This window comes from Tursiops truncatus, chromosome 8 (assembly GCF_011762595.2).
Source record: "Tursiops truncatus isolate mTurTru1 chromosome 8, mTurTru1.mat.Y, whole genome shotgun sequence".
In the NCBI taxonomy this organism is placed as follows: Eukaryota; Metazoa; Chordata; class Mammalia; order Artiodactyla; family Delphinidae; genus Tursiops; species Tursiops truncatus.
Genome location: NC_047041.1, coordinates 101,731,913 through 101,746,527, shown reverse-complemented (window position 1 = coordinate 101,746,527; position 14,615 = coordinate 101,731,913). Strand labels below are relative to the sequence as shown.

Here is a 14,615-nt window from a genome sequence, read left to right as displayed (position 1 = left end):
ATCAGTACTTCATTCCTTTTTATGGCTGAATAACATTCCACCGTGTTACCATTTTTTGCTTATCCTTTCATCAATTGATGAACATTAGATTGGTTCTATATTTTGGTTCTTATGAATAGTGTTGCTATGAACACTGTACAGATTTCGTGTGTGTGTGTGTGTGGATTGTGTTTTCAATCCCCCTGGGTATATACCTAGGAGTGAAATCGCTGGGTCACGTGGTAACATTTCTGAGGACCTGACAGACTGTTTTCCACAGTGGCTGCCCCATCTTACATTCCCACCCACAGTGTATGAGTGTTCCAATTTCTCCATCTCCTCGCCAGCACTTGTTACTGTCTGTATTTTTGGTTTTAAAGAACTATTATTTTTAGGCTCCTTCCCCGCACGTTGGGGGATGGTGCTGGGAAGGATTTGGGGGTGGCGAGGTGCTCTCCAGTTCACACTGCACCCGGAAGGCTCACCCCAGGACCCACCGTTAAGTCCTCTCCTCTCCCCCGGCGGGGCGATAGTGAAGATAAACAGGGGTGGGAAAGGGAACCGAAGGCTCGGCAGTTCCCACACCCTGTCTGCCTCCAGGCAGGGGACCCCTAGACACGCAGCCCTTTCCCGTCTGGCCCCGCCCTGAGACGTGGCCAGGGCAAGACCCCAACCCCTTCCTGGGAGCCAGCTCCGCCCAAACTCCTCCCCTTAGGGCTCTCCCTCTGCTTGGGAGAGGATGCAGAAACCCGGGGACTGGGGGCGGGGTGTGTGTGTGGGGTCGGGGGACGCTGGTGGGAGGATGGCCAGGAAGGCGATGGCACCGGACCCTGGCGTCCTGCACGCCCGAGTTCGGCCCTGCCCGCCTTCTCAGGGGCTTCCATTCATTCTGGGCCAGAAGTGAACTGCCGCCCCCGCCCCAAACTGAGGTAGCCTCTCGGACTGAGGGCTCGCAGGAGGCCGTTCTGGAGTGAAGGGACCGCCTGGCTGAAGACAGCCCTGGGGATGGAGAGGAGAAGGGACCGAGATGGACAGTTCTGGACCTGGGAGCGTCTTTTCTTAGGGCGAGGGTCTGGTGACCCTGGACGAAGTTCTGGTATTTCCAGAGTGACTGTCCGCGTGCACAGAATAACATTCTGGAGGCTGCAGAGTGAGGATCTGGAAGTCCCAGGATTAGGTGGGGTCTAGGTCCCCAGGATGACATTCTGGGAGGCGCAGAAAGAGTCTGTGGGCCCCGGCCTTAAGTGCACAGGAATTCTGGGGGCGCAGATTAGGCAGGGTCTAGGTGCGCAGGATGACATTTTGGGGTGCGCAAAGTGAAAGCGTGGGGGCTCCTAAGTGAGTCGGGGGCCTGGCATCAGGGCCAATGCCCCCAGGATCGGGCGCTAGGGGACCCTGGCCCGGCGCCGGGAGGCGGCTCCGGGAGGCGCCGCGGGGGACCGGGTGGGGGCCTGCGGCCGGCTGGGGGCGGAGAAGTGGGGGGTCGGGGTCCCTCCCCCTGGCACGGGCTCAGGAATCCGCTGAGGGGCGGGCGGAGGCGCCGGGGTGGGCCGCGCCGCGGCGGGCGGGCGGGCGGGGGGCGCTTCCTGGGGCCGCGCGTCCAGGGAGCTGCGCCGTCCGCCTGTCCGTCTGCCGCAGGCAGTGCCGAAGCCAGCCGAGCCGCCGGAGCCGCGGGCCGCGGGGCCGTCGCGGGCCCAAGTGAGTGGCCGTCCATGGGGGGAGGGCGCGAGCCAGAGTCTCGGCCGAGTCGCGTCAGCAAGGAGCCGAGAGGCCCGCGCTCCTCGGCCGGAGCCGCTGGGGGACCGGGCGGGGGCGGGGCGGCCCCGGGCGGGTGGGCCCTGAACCCCGGCCTGCGTGAGGAGTCGGCCCTCGGCCCTGGGAGGCTCCGGTGCCCCAAGCACGGTTCCGGGCAGGAGGCGACCGGGGCCACGGCTCTGAGTCCTGGTACCGGGAATGCGGGCTGCTGCGGCAGAGGCGCCCTGACCCCCGCCCACCATCCCCCAGCCCCAGGATGCTCCCCTTCGCCTCCTGCCTCCCGGCGTCTCTACTGCTCTGGGCGCTGCTGCTGTTGCTGTTGGGGGCAGCGTCTCCCCAGGATTCTGAGGAGCCCAACAGCTACACGGTGGGGACAGTGGGGTCACTGGCCTGGGCTGGGCTGAGCAGGGCAGGGACACAGAGACCAGGATCCTGGGGTGGCTGCTGCTGGGGAAGATTCTCCCCTCCCCTGGTTGGTGGAGCAGCTGGGGCCATTGTTTGGAGCAGGCGGGGAGGGTGGCCAGGCTTGGGCCCTGGTCTTGGCCTGGTCAGCTAGAGGCGGCCAGGGGTGACCACTGGCCACCTCTGGTCCCCTTGTAGGAATGCACAGACGGCTATGAGTGGGACCCTGACAGCCAGCACTGCCGGGGTGAGGATGCTTGGGGGACTGACTCGCCCCCGAGAACCGGGAAGGGGATTGCAACCCCACCTCCAAGAGCTGCTCTGTCTCCTGCCCAGCTCTGCCTGGCCGTGGCCAGCTCTGATTCTCAGGGGGCCAGCTCGGCTAGGGGTGGAGAAACCATCCAGGCCCCTCCCTCTCAGAGAAACCCAGGACACCCTGCCCGCCCCCCTCCCCACCCCCTCAGGAGTCTAGAGAGCAACAGGGCGCTGTCCTGGATACCTCCTCTAATCACTGTCCTATCCAGCTTTGTCCTATCACGGCTCCAGGAGAGCAGTGCCTGCGGGGGTGGGTAAGGAGGCCTGCACATCACTGTTAGGCTGAGTCAGGGCCAGGGCTTTGGGGAGGGACAGAGACCCTCTTGGGGGCAAGAAAATGGGGGTGACTATAGGAACAACTGCTCCACCATCAGCCCTGGCAGCCCTGGGAAGGGGTCCTGGGCAGGCAGCCTTAGCTTCTTGAGTAGAGAGGGAAGGCCCTGCCCGGGTCACTCAGCTTAGAGAAGGCTGAGATGGGCTCCTGCCTCCCACCCCCTCCACGGCCGGCCCAGGAGACTGGCTGTGCCCAGCAGGCCCCTCTCCGCAGATGTCAATGAGTGCCTGACCATCCCGGAGGCCTGCAAGGGGGAAATGAAATGTATCAACCACTATGGGGGCTACTTGTGCCTGCCCCGCTCTGCTGCTGTCATCAGTGACCTGCATGGCGAGGGACCACCACCACCAGTGCCCCCTGCTGAGCACCCCAACCCCTGCCTCCCGGGCTATGAGCCCGATGAGCAAGAGAGCTGCACGGGTGAGTAAGGGTCACCCTGGCACTGAGGCTTCCAACCCTTCTACCGAGCGTCTCTCACTGCATCTTAAAAACTTACACCTCATGTTCCTCCCTTGCTCAAGAGCCTCCTCAGGGCCACTAGGATAACATCCAGACCCTTGTCCAGACCCTCACTTTGCGTGGGGCCTGCCGCAGGGGGCCCCAGCTCCTGTTACACTGCCCAGCCAGCCTCTGGGACCCTCGCCTTGACTGCTGCAGACGTACTGCAAGAGCTCTGCCTCTCAGCCTCTGCCCCTGCCCCTTCCTGGTCTGCACCCCACCCGTGGGTGCCTCGGACCTTGGAGGAAGGCCCTGGAATCTGTGCTCCTGGGAGTATGGGCAGGGCCTTATCCTATGCTTCCCTGGCATGAGGTCTCCCAGCGTAGGGGTGCCGTTCTCATTGGCTCCAAGCTGGTAAACTCTTATTTGTGCTGTTGGGCGGGTCCACATGTTCCCGTTGTGGGTGCATCAGTCACCCACACATCCATGTAAGTGGTACCTGACCTGTGTGCTCCCATACTGAGGTGTCTGTCGTGTCGGGTGGTGCATGGGCTGCCAGGCGGGGGCTGAGTGGTGTCTCCTGCAGACGTGGACGAGTGTGCCCAGGCCCTGCACGACTGCCGCCCCAGCCAGGAGTGCCATAACCTGCCTGGCTCCTACCAGTGTACTTGCCCCGACGGCTACCGCAAGATCGGGCCCGAGTGTGTGGGTGAGTCTGGGGAGCGGCCTTTCTAGTCCCTGCTCTTGCCCATGACCTGGCTCTCACTCTAGCACCTGATCCCCATTCCAACCCACCCCCAGGTTTCACCCCAGTCCCCTGCCACCTCTGCCTTACTGTCCCCAGACACAGGACTGTGTGCATGTATGTGTGAGTCCTGGATGATCTGGCCCAGCCCAGACACAAGCAAGACTATGGGTGATGAGTCCCAGCTGGCCTGGGCCGCACCTGACATTTGCCCTCTGCTGTCCTCCCCCTGCCTCCATCCCAGATATAGATGAGTGCCGCTACCGCTACTGCCAGCACCGCTGCGTGAACTTGCCTGGTTCCTTTCGATGCCAGTGCGAGCCGGGCTTCCAGCTGGGGCCCAACAACCGCTCCTGCGTGGGTGAGGCCGGGCTGGGCCAGGCTCCTGGGTCCTGCGCAGGGTGGTGTGTGGGGGGGGAGCTCCCTTCCTGACCAGCCCAGGGGCAGCGGGGGCTCTGGGCTGCTCCTCGGCTTTCACCCCTCCCCCTCTTCCTGGCACCCCCAGATGTGAACGAATGTGACATGGGGGCTCCGTGTGAGCAGCGCTGCTTCAACTCCTATGGGACCTTCCTGTGTCGCTGCCACCAGGGCTATGAGCTGCACCGGGATGGCTTCTCCTGCAGTGGTGAGAGCTCCACCCCTGCCGCGTGTCCCTCCACTGGTCCCCCAGGCCCTGTGTCATGCTGCACCTCCTGCCACACAGCCCTCCCCTTGATGCCTCCACGTCCCGTCCATCCTGCACCCATGTGCCTCCTGGTACTCCACCCCAGCTGGTGGCTGGGCACCTACAGAGCTGCCCACCTGGTGGGGAAGGCACAGAGGGGAGCAGTCAGATCCCCACCGAAGCTCAGTAGGGAGACTGAACGAAGATGTAGGTGCCCCCCTCCCTGGGAATCAGGCTGATGTGCGTGCGAATCCTGGACCAGGGCAAGTCACTCTTCTCTCTGAGTCCATTTATTCTTCTGTAGAATAGGTTGTCTTGAGAATTAAGTGAGAAAACGACGACAGACTTTTTCAAGTCCCAAGCAGCAACGCTTTAAAGTGAATTAGCATTTATTGAGAAACTGCCCTGTGCAGTATGCTTTCCTTACATATTTGGCCTTATTTAATCCTGCCAACAATCCTATGAGATAAATAGCAGTTTTTCCTCCTCTGCAAATTGACATAATACTTCCCTCAAGTTTTGTTGGGAGGATTACAAAAAATAAGATAAAATACTTCAGTGAAGAGAGATTGAGTGACTTGCCCAATGGGGCCAGGGCTCTATCTCACTCCATGTCAACCGGCCACGTGCCCTGTTTCTGTTATGCTGTGTGCTTTGCTGGCGAGGAAGGCCGCATTGGTACCTGGCTAGGTGCCGGGCAGCATAAGGGGCACAGAGGAGAAAACCTGGCTCCTGCCTCTGCTGCTCGCAGTTGGCAGGAGGTGACTGTAATTGGGCGGATTGTAGGTTGCAGGATTCGGGCAAAGTACTGAAACCCAGAGCAGGCTGGGATGCCTCGAGGGCTCATCAGTCTAAGCCACTGATTTTATTGACAGGAAAACTTAGGTTCCCCAAACTCAGTCAGTAGGATATAAAGCCAAACCTCTAGATTCCCAGTGCTCTCATTTAGTATCACCTTATAGTCCTGGGGCAAAGACAGATCTGTGAGCTGGGCAGGCCTTTCTTTTTTTTTTTTTTTGCCATGTGGCTTCTGGGATCTTAGTTCCCGGACCAGGGATGGAACCTATGCCCCCTGCAGTGGAAGCGCGGAGTCTTAACCACTGGACCGCCAGGAAAGTCCCCTGGGCAGTTCTTTCTTGAACCCTCTGTCCGCTGCTGAGTTCCGCAGGGCCTGTCTCTTCTGCTTCTTTCTACACTGAGCCTAACCTGGGGCCAGGCTCAGTCGATGAGATGAGCATGTGTGGGGCTGAGCTGGAGGACTGCGGCAGCCCAGTCCTCAGCCCCGCCCCCCTCCCCCTCCCCCCTCAGATATCGATGAGTGCAGCTACTCCAGTTACCTCTGCCAGTACCGCTGTGTCAACGAGCCAGGCCGCTTCTCCTGCCACTGCCCGCAGGGCTACCAGTTGCTGGCCACGCGCCTGTGCCAAGGTACAGGTTGCCCCGGTGCAGCGGGCAGGGTGGTGTCAGGGGCTGGTGGCCTGGTATCCGGGTTCCAAGCCCCTCTCCCCCGGCACAGACATTGACGAGTGTGAGTCGGGTGCGCACCAGTGCTCTGAGGCCCAAACGTGTGTCAACTTCCACGGGGGCTACCGCTGCGTGGACACCAACCGCTGCGTGGAGCCCTACGTCCAGGTGTCGGACAAGTGAGTCAACTCGACACCAGGCCATAGCAGAAACTACAACTCCCAGAGGGCTCTGCGGCTGACTGGCGCCTGTTCGGGCTGCCGAGTGCTCTGAGGGCCGATGGGAGTTGTAGTCCAACTAAACCACACATGCTGTTACAGCAGGAGTGGGAGGATCCTTTTGGGATCCCTAATTCTGGGGGTGGGCCAGATTTGGAGGATGGGCTATGACCTCATTCGTGTTCCCATCTCGGGGTCTCCAGTCGCTGCCTCTGTCCGGCTTCCAACCCCCTGTGCCGGGAGCAGCCCTCGTCCATCGTGCACCGCTACATGAGCATCACCTCGGAGCGGAGCGTACCAGCCGACGTGTTCCAAATCCAAGCGACCTCCGTCTACCCTGGCGCCTACAATGCTTTTCAGATCCGTGCTGGAAACTCGCAGGGAGACTTCTACATTAGGGTAAGGCTTTCCCTTAACCCCATCCCTCAACTGACTTGCATAATCCAAAACTGAATTCCAGGAAACCTTAAGTGGGAGACGCAGCTATGCCACCATGCCCCGCCTCTTCTCTGTGTCCCTCCCCACAGGGGTCAGAATTTCTGTAGCAAGGTAGAAGTGTTATAAATTCCCTTGGTACAAACTACAGATTGTTAAATACAATTCTAGCAAGGCACTCAGACACTGGGGTTTGAGTCCCTGTGCTGGTCTGCGTATCTGGCTTCAACTGCTTCACCCTTAGGACAAAGGACTAGCATGAGAGGCTGGAGGTAACAGACACAGCAGAGTCTGGGAAGGGCAAACAAGTGGAGCTGGATCTTGGAGACAGAGGCAGCAGGGGTTGGCACAGGGGCCTGGGGTCTGAGAATCCAGCTCTCTGCTGGTGGAGGTGGGAGGAGGGCAGGGTCTGGATGTGACACAGTGAGAGGGGTGTTAAGGGTTTGTCTGGTACCAGTGCTGGTTTTCTCTTTCTGGAATTGAGTGCTTTGAAGGGGAGTCTGCCTGCTCCAGGTCACCAAAGGCCCCACTGCTCCCGAGTCTCACACCTGGTCCTGAATCAGTTGACTGTGGTTAGACAAAAGAAGAACTAGCTGGAAAGGGTGGGAAGAGCACCAGTGGGATGTTTCTGAGGGCAGGAGCCCGGGTGCAGATGTGGAGGGAGTCACAGGTCTGGATGAGCGCCTGGGGTCCCAGGCTGACCAGGGCTCTCTCCACTTCACAGCCAACTGGTCGTGGATACCAGACTCAGGGCAGGGAGGTGATGGCGGAGTAGGGTCCTGCTGCGTAGGTTGACGCGATCTACATGTCCCCCCACCCACTGTACCCTGCAGCAAATCAACAATGTCAGCGCCATGCTGGTCCTCGCGCGCCCTGTGACAGGCCCCCGGGAGTACGTGCTGGACCTCGAGATGGTCACCATGAACTCCCTCATGAGCTACCGGGCCAGCTCTGTACTGAGACTCACCGTCTTCGTGGGGGCCTACACCTTCTGAGGAGTGGGCGGGGGAGCTCTCAGGGAGGGGGAGGTTCCCTGTAGCCGAGGAGCCTGGGGCTCAGGGATGACTGTGTTCTGCTAAAAAGGGAAGACGCTGTTGTGAAGGGTAGAGAGAGAAAGGCAATAAAGGGAGAAAGAAGGAGTCCTGGTGGCTGAGGTGGGTGGGTCACACTGCAGTGAACCCCAGAGTGGGGAAAGGGCAGGCTCATGGGAGGCGGGCCACGTCCACCTAAAGGCGGGGGGTGTCTCTGTCCAGGCTGAAGGGCTCCATTGACAGGAGCTGGGAGCTGCATCCCCAAGACTGGAACTGGCCTATATACCATGGGCATCAGAATCACCCCAAGGAGGCAAGAGGTAATGAGGCTGCAGACTCCAGGCCACAGCCCAGAAACGTGGGCTTGGCTGCTCTGCAGTGGCCCGAACAATCCTGCTCTAGACAGTGCCAGGAGGCCCTGGGTTTCCATCCTAGCTTGGTCTCAAACGATCGCTCCCTGAGCCTCAGTGTTCCAATCCATAAAATGAGGCAACTGGACTGTCAGCGCTTTATAAACTTTTCTTTTCCTAGCTACAGAACTTCTTCTCAAAGGAAACTTTATTTGATCAGAGAACTCTGATGACATAAACTAGATTCAAAGTTGCAACGCCTCACTGACTTCATCTCCCTGGCAGTCTCAGTGCCCTGCCAGGGGACCCCACGGGTCCTGAGGAGCTCAGTTTAAAAACTGGACCCAATGGTCTCCCCAGTTCCTACCTGGATATCTTACAAGACCCCTGGGGCCTGGCATCTCCTCCTAACACATAAAGCTGCAAACACTTAAGATTTTTATTGTAGCCCAAAGATCCCGGTTAAAAGGCTGCGTAGCCTGGGAAGATGGGGGCGGGGTTCTGTCTTGTGGCATAGCTCAGGTCAGGGGGCCGTGGCTGCAGTAAAGCTGTGACAAGGTCCTGCTCAGAGCTGGCCCCAGATTCCTGCACAAAGAGAAAGGCACGTAAGGGTCAGGCCTGGGTGAGGGTAACCGCACCCCACCTACTCTCTCCAGGTTCTGTCTCCTGCCCTCACCTCTGCAGGGGTCCGCACTTGATGGTGCTCAGCAGCATTTCCTTTTCCTTCGGCGTGGCACAGGCGTCATAGGCGGCCAGCAGGCTGAGGGTGGGGTGGGGAGTATGAGTTTCTAAGTTTTGGCAATGGCTGACTGCTGGTCCATCCCGAGTGGCTCAGGCCAGTGTCACGGGAGGCGGGCCGGAAGAGGTTGGCATGGGTTAGAGGAATCAGGACCATGGCCGCACTTCCTGAACCTGGCATTCAAGGCCCTGCTCCATCCTGCTCACCCTCCTTTCATGCTTCTGCAAATGTTTCCCAAGTATGGCTGTTCTTGGCCCAGTCTTCATGGCCCGCCCACTCCTCCAGGAAGCCTTCTCTGCTGCACCAGGTACAGGAAGTCCCCTCCATACGAACGTTCAAGTTGTGAACTTTCAAAGATATGAACATATGTTCGCATGTCCAATCATGGAAGTTAGTTCATGTGTCTGGTGTACATGCTCACTCACGTGCATCCTCTACAGGTGGGTATGCTTTATTCTACAGTACTGTACAGAGTACAGTAGTACAGTACCTTTACTTCAAGCCCAGGATGTCCAGAAGCAAGCGTAAAAGCAGCGGTATATAGCTGACTGTGTTAGTTGGGTATTTAAGCTAACTTTGTTAGACTTACGAACAAATCGGACTCATGAACGTGCTCTTGGAATGGAACTTGTTCGTATGTAGAGGACTTAACTGTAGAATGTCTCTCTCCCCCTCCTCCCAATGCCTGAGATTCTGTCTGGTCTTGGCTAGCTCTGTCTTCCTCACCACCGGACCTCCGTGAACTCCTCAGGTATCAGCTGGGTCTGTCCAGCCCTCACAGAGCCAGACTACCCGCAAGGCACTGGCTGAGTTGACGTCCACGCGGTGTGGGCGGGGGCAGAGGACAGGGGCTCTGTGGCCGCCTACCTGGCAGGGGTGCTGTACTGATCTACCAGGGCTGCCGCCTTCTCCCCGCTCACTCCGCGCACCTGCATCAGCTGCCTGGCAAACACCTCCCGCACAGACTGGGCCTGGGGTCGGGGGAGGACCATGTGAGGAGCGGCCCAGGGCTGGACCTCGTAAGGAGGGGCTGGGCAGAGGCAGTACCTTGTTCTTGATGGCTCCGGCGTTGAAGTCGTTGAAGGTGAGGAGTGAGCAGAGAGGGTTTGGGGAGGGCCCAGCCCTTGATTCAGGGTCCCCTTGGGTTCCCCAGGGGCGACTGTGGAGGGTGTGGCCCTGAGGGAAGAGGGAACTGAGGCCAGGCCAGAGCTCTAGGGGACAACCCCCAGCCAGGCCTTGCCCCATCCCAGGCCTCAGTGGGCCAGCCTGAGAAACAGGGATCTCACTCACCTCGCCTTCCCTGAGGGAACACGCGACCTAAGGGGCCAGTGCCGGATGGATGCACCTGCTCACCTGGTAGAGTCTCTGCAGGCCCCTTGTCAACAGGGCCAGGTAGGCTGCTGACTCCTTAATATCTGCTGTGCGTTTCACAAAGAAGCCATCGATGACCTGAAGAAGACGATCCAAGGGAAAGAGAGTGGCTCCCGAGCAGAGCCGTAGACCACAGGGTCCCTGCCAGCCTGGCCCTGCCCTCCCGGCTCACCTGAGTGTTGGTGACAGCCTGCAGCAGCGTGCCCTCGGGAAGGCTGAGGTTACGCACTGAGCCATGCTCTTCCACCAGGTATACTCGACGGCCCAGGCCGCAGCGCTTCAGCCGGAACTGGGCAGGCAGTTGGGGAGGGTGAGGTGGGTCAAAACCTGGATGCTCATATGCTAGGTGTCCATCAAGTCACCCTCAAAACCGTCACAAGACCTTGGTCCCACCAGTTCGCCTCCTCATCCTCCCTAGCTTCTCCACCTGCCTCAGAGCGGCCTCCACACCTTTGCTCACGCTGCTACTCTTGCACAGAAAGCCCTGCCACCATCTGAGCGATGCCCATTCTTCAAGCTTCCCTTGGCCTATACGTGGCCTATGGGGTCAGCCTAGCAGCCGGCACTGACACATAGCTGCTGCGGTTCCACTCCAGGAGGGGTGAGCCTTGTTTACCCCAGGCTGCAGGGGCTGGACACCCTAGGGGTCCTAACATGCTCCTCTGCCCTGCCGAGAGACCCTGCATACCTACTGTGCGCCTGGAGGGGCCCGAGGGGAGTCTGATCTCGGGGCTGCCCTGGAGCAGCTCTAGAGGGGGTGTGGCTGGAGGTGTGGGAGCTCTGCCTAGATACCACCCAGAAGTGCCCCTGAGTGGGCCCGGGGCAGGGAGGGTGGCGAGGCCAGTGAAGGAACCTTTTGCTCCCGGAAGCGGCCGTCGATGATGCTGCTGCACAGGTCATCCAGCCGCTTTCGTTCCACGATGTGGTCCAGGACTAGTTCTCCAGGTCGTGCTGCCGAGAGGCCAAGAAGTGTCCCGTTGGCTCGCGTCCCCTCACCCTCCAGGCCCTGCCTCTGCCCCCCACCTGCCCATCCACACCCCTTACCCGGGTCCCTGGGACTGGTCTCTTGGGCCACCCACACGAAGTCCCCGACGTGCAGCTTGCGCACCGTGTGGGTCACGTGCAGCCGCTGCAGCTCTCGGAGCAGCTCTGGCCTGGATCCCGCCCTGGAGTTGCACGGTGGGAGGCCTGAGGGAGGGCAGGCCAGGGCCCTCGCCGCGTCCTCTCCCTCACCTCCCCCCACCTCACTCACCCCTTGGTCTCGCCAACGTCCACGCACAACAGCACCCTGTACTCTCCAGGCCCCAGCTCCAGCGGTGGCTGTTGGACGTTCCCTTCGCTGGCGCCACTACTGGGGAGAAGGGGTGGAAGTCGGTGTGTGCAAGGCCCGGGCTGCTGCTCCTCTAACCCCTAGGAGGTGGGGCAGCCACAGCTCAGCTGGAGCTGATGGAGACAGGGTGGGGTCCTGGCCTCATTTTGGGGACGATTCCTGCTCCCCTGTTCTCCCCCCTCCCCCTCCTCACAGCTCAGCTGAGGCCGCTCCTGGCACCGCAGGCTCCTCCCCAGGGGGCTCCTCTGGCCCGCTGCCCACACTCAGCAAGCTCAGGCCCTCCGACTCAGACAGCTTCTGGGCCAGCTCCAGACCCTCTGGGGTCAGTGAGTACCTGGTGGGTGGAAAAAGAGAACACAGATCTCCCTTCTTCACTCATACTTGGCGGGCTCCCCTGCCTGCCCCCAGCTAGGCTGGTCTCACCAGCCTTGGCGACACTTCACAAACAAGGCCAGTGGCTGCCCAACACCCCTCCTGCTAGCCACGTTCTCGCCCCTCAGATCAGCTGCCTCTGGACCTGCCCAGGGCCACTCCTCTGGTCGGCAACAAGTACACATCAGGCTGCAGGGCCACCTCAGCACGGCACGCATACTCCCCGGCCCTGCCTCCTGCATCTCACGTTGTTCTCCCCACCTAGCTGGCTGCTGCGTCCTGAGGACGAGATTCCTGTGGAGGAGGGAGCGGAGGGCTGGCCAGGGCCGAGCACTTCCAGGGGCCACCTGTTCGTACGGGAGGAGACCCTTAGAGAGCTCCCAGGGCTACCACCTGCCCACCCCCTTGTCTCACCCCGCTGCTTGCTCCCAAGAAGGGCAGCCTGTGGTGGGCTCAGGGTCAGATCCAGAGCCACTTGGCTCCCTCCTTCCCCCTCTCAGTGCTCACCCTTGGAGCCTTCTGGGCACACCTCTGCAGCAGCTCATCCTTGGTTGGGAAGCCGTGGCTGCTAGGATTCTGTAACCAAGGCAGAAATGTAACCAACTTAGGTTCAGCGCCCGAGCAGCCTGCCCCAGGAGCCGCAGGCCCGTGGCCTCAGTTCCCCGGACTCCCGATTTGGTCAGGCGCTCACCAGGTGTTCCCGGTACAGCAGCAGCAGTACTGCTCGAGCTCCCGAGTGCCGAGCTGGCCAATACTTGCCAGAGCCTCCTGCTTTGAGCTGGGTTGGACCCTGAAAGGTACAGGGGGCCTTTGAAGCCAAAAGCCAGCCAGCTGTTGCAGACGCAATCCCTGGCAAAGCTGAGGTTCAGGTTCTATCTCAGCAGACTAAACGGCCCTGAGCAAATTACTCAGCTGCCTCTCTAGCTTCTGTATCTGTAAAATAGGCCATGTGATAGTATGATCTCCTGCAAACTTGGGATGAGACGGTGGACAGTTTCAGGGGGTGGGGGGTGGGGTAGGGGTGTAATCGGCCTGGCCCAGCCTCAGTTCTAGTACAGGACAGAGAAGGTAAGACAAGAAGACTCAACAGCAAATCCCATAACTTACTGGGTTTGGCCCCCTAAATAGCTTGATCATGGAATTCTCTCAACTGACTCTATTATAACTCACTATCTACACCTACAGATAAGAAAATTAAGCATCAGACAGAATAAGTCATTTGCCCAGAGCCAGGTGTCACTGGTGGGATTTGGACCCAGCCCAGCTAAGTCCCCCAAGCCAAAAAATCTTACTCTTGGTGCTCCCGCTTTCCCTTCTACCCCCCTGCCCTCTCCTCACTGGCATGTAAGGATCCTGGACTTTGGCAGGCCTTTCCCGGGCTGGACTCTTCGCTCCAGGTGGTGAACATGGGGCGTGGTCACCTGCGGGAGTAGAAGAGAGTCAACCCTGGACCCTGGAATCCAGCAGGTAGGATGGTCTGTGACGCGGCCAGCTCAAGTGGTTGGTGAGAGCGGTGAGGTTCTGAAAAAGTCAACCACTAGCCCGACGTCAAACAGCAACTTGGACAGGAGCAGGGAGCCTGAAGCCAAAGTATCCCAGGTGGTTACAGAAGCTGCATCTGAGGGAGGCTCAGGGGACCACAGACCCCTGCTCCCAGCGTTCACCACCTGATGCCTTGTGCTGCTGCAGCCGCCGGTCCAGCATCCGGCAGAGCCCGTCTCCGAAGTGCTGTAGGATCTTAGCTTCCTTGCCGCTGTGCAGGGGCAGTGGGTACCGCCGTAGGGAGCGCAGTGCCTGGCGGAGTAGGGGTACAGTACCGGGTCAGGGTGGACCTGGCTGTCTGGCCCGGCCAGCACCTGTCCCCCATCAGGCCCGGCCAGAACCAACCTTCTGAAACACGAATTGCGTGCGGCGCCCTCTGCTGGCTGCCTCGTCCCGCCACTCGGTCAGCCAGCGTACGAAGAGCGGGTTGGCGCAAACGGGCAGCGGTCGTTTCCGGCCCAGGCGGACCGGCGCTGCCATGAGCCCCAGGGCGTGAGCCCCAGCCCTCACGCCGGCAGGACTGAAATGCCGCTAGTTCTGGAGACGGGATTCGAACACCTGGTTCCGGCGGAGGAGGGCGGGACCTCTCCAATCACGTGGTCCCATGCGGGGAACTAACCAAGAGGACTGATTTCTGCTGCCCTCCCCGCCCCTGTACTACTCTAAGTGGTCGGTGCCAAGCACAGTCTCTACCGCCTCTCGCCTTCCCGCCGCCCCGGGACAGGACGAGCCTTTCGGACGCGCCCCGCCCGCCCCAGGCCTTGACCCGCCCCTTCCTCCCACCCCAGATTCGAGAGCGGGGGTGGAGGGGTGGGGTCCTCTTTGTGCGGGAGAGAGGAAGGTGGACAGCGCCGCCCTGTGGCTGGGAGGTCTGGTTGGGGCGGTGCATACCGAGTAACCTAAGGCTGTCAGTTTCGGGCTCGCTCTAGCGGAGGACGGTATAGAGACTGGGCTTATGAAGAGTCCGGGGGGGTGGGGGAACAAATGGGTTGCAGGTAGTTTCGTCGGAGGGACATTAGGAATGGGTACAGGGAATGAGGACACGAAGGTAACGCGAGAGCAGCTGAAAGACCCTCCGAGGAAATGGTGATCCCGAGCTGGGGCCTCCATGGGGGAGGGGCGCGAAGTCGG

The 14,615-nt window shown here is 60.2% G+C and overlaps 2 protein-coding genes across 8 annotated transcripts; one reads left to right on the top strand and one right to left on the bottom strand.

Annotated features, from left to right (window-relative positions):
- Positions 1-1,519: 1,519 nt before the first annotated feature.
- Positions 1,520-8,319, top strand: EFEMP2 (EGF containing fibulin extracellular matrix protein 2). 2 transcript variants are annotated; one of them, XM_033861103.2, is made up of 11 exons: positions 1,520-1,677; positions 1,984-2,101; positions 2,335-2,383; positions 2,999-3,205; positions 3,810-3,932; positions 4,213-4,329; positions 4,474-4,593; positions 5,941-6,060; positions 6,149-6,275; positions 6,518-6,713; positions 7,583-8,319. In XM_033861103.2, the coding sequence occupies exons 2-11, from the start codon at positions 1,991-1,993 to the stop codon at positions 7,742-7,744; spliced, it is 1,332 nt and encodes a 443-aa protein (XP_033716994.1). In that variant the 5' UTR covers positions 1,520-1,677; positions 1,984-1,990; the 3' UTR covers positions 7,745-8,319. The 2 variants fall into 2 exon arrangements, with proteins under 2 accessions (XP_033716994.1, XP_073665263.1); XM_073809162.1 differs by lacking the exons at positions 1,520-1,677; positions 1,984-2,101 and having other exon boundaries at positions 2,363-2,383; positions 2,964-3,205.
- Positions 8,320-8,555: 236 nt separating this feature from the next.
- Positions 8,556-14,238, bottom strand: MUS81 (MUS81 structure-specific endonuclease subunit). 6 transcript variants are annotated; one of them, XM_033861100.2, is made up of 16 exons: positions 13,830-14,236; positions 13,610-13,736; positions 13,281-13,363; positions 12,634-12,732; positions 12,450-12,518; positions 12,204-12,289; positions 11,764-11,904; positions 11,493-11,591; positions 11,285-11,406; positions 11,094-11,191; positions 10,413-10,529; positions 10,223-10,318; positions 9,917-10,045; positions 9,737-9,840; positions 8,807-8,890; positions 8,556-8,715 (listed from the first exon to the last, which is right to left on the bottom strand). In XM_033861100.2, the coding sequence occupies exons 1-16, from the start codon at positions 13,962-13,964 to the stop codon at positions 8,649-8,651; spliced, it is 1,656 nt and encodes a 551-aa protein (XP_033716991.1). In that variant the 5' UTR covers positions 13,965-14,236; the 3' UTR covers positions 8,556-8,648. The 6 variants fall into 6 exon arrangements, 5 of the variants coding, with proteins under 5 accessions (XP_033716991.1, XP_033716992.1, XP_073665264.1 ...); XM_033861101.2 differs by having other exon boundaries at positions 11,493-11,588; XR_012333605.1 differs by lacking the exon at positions 9,737-9,840 and having other exon boundaries at positions 13,830-14,238.
- Between the last annotated feature and the right edge of the window lie 377 nt (positions 14,239-14,615).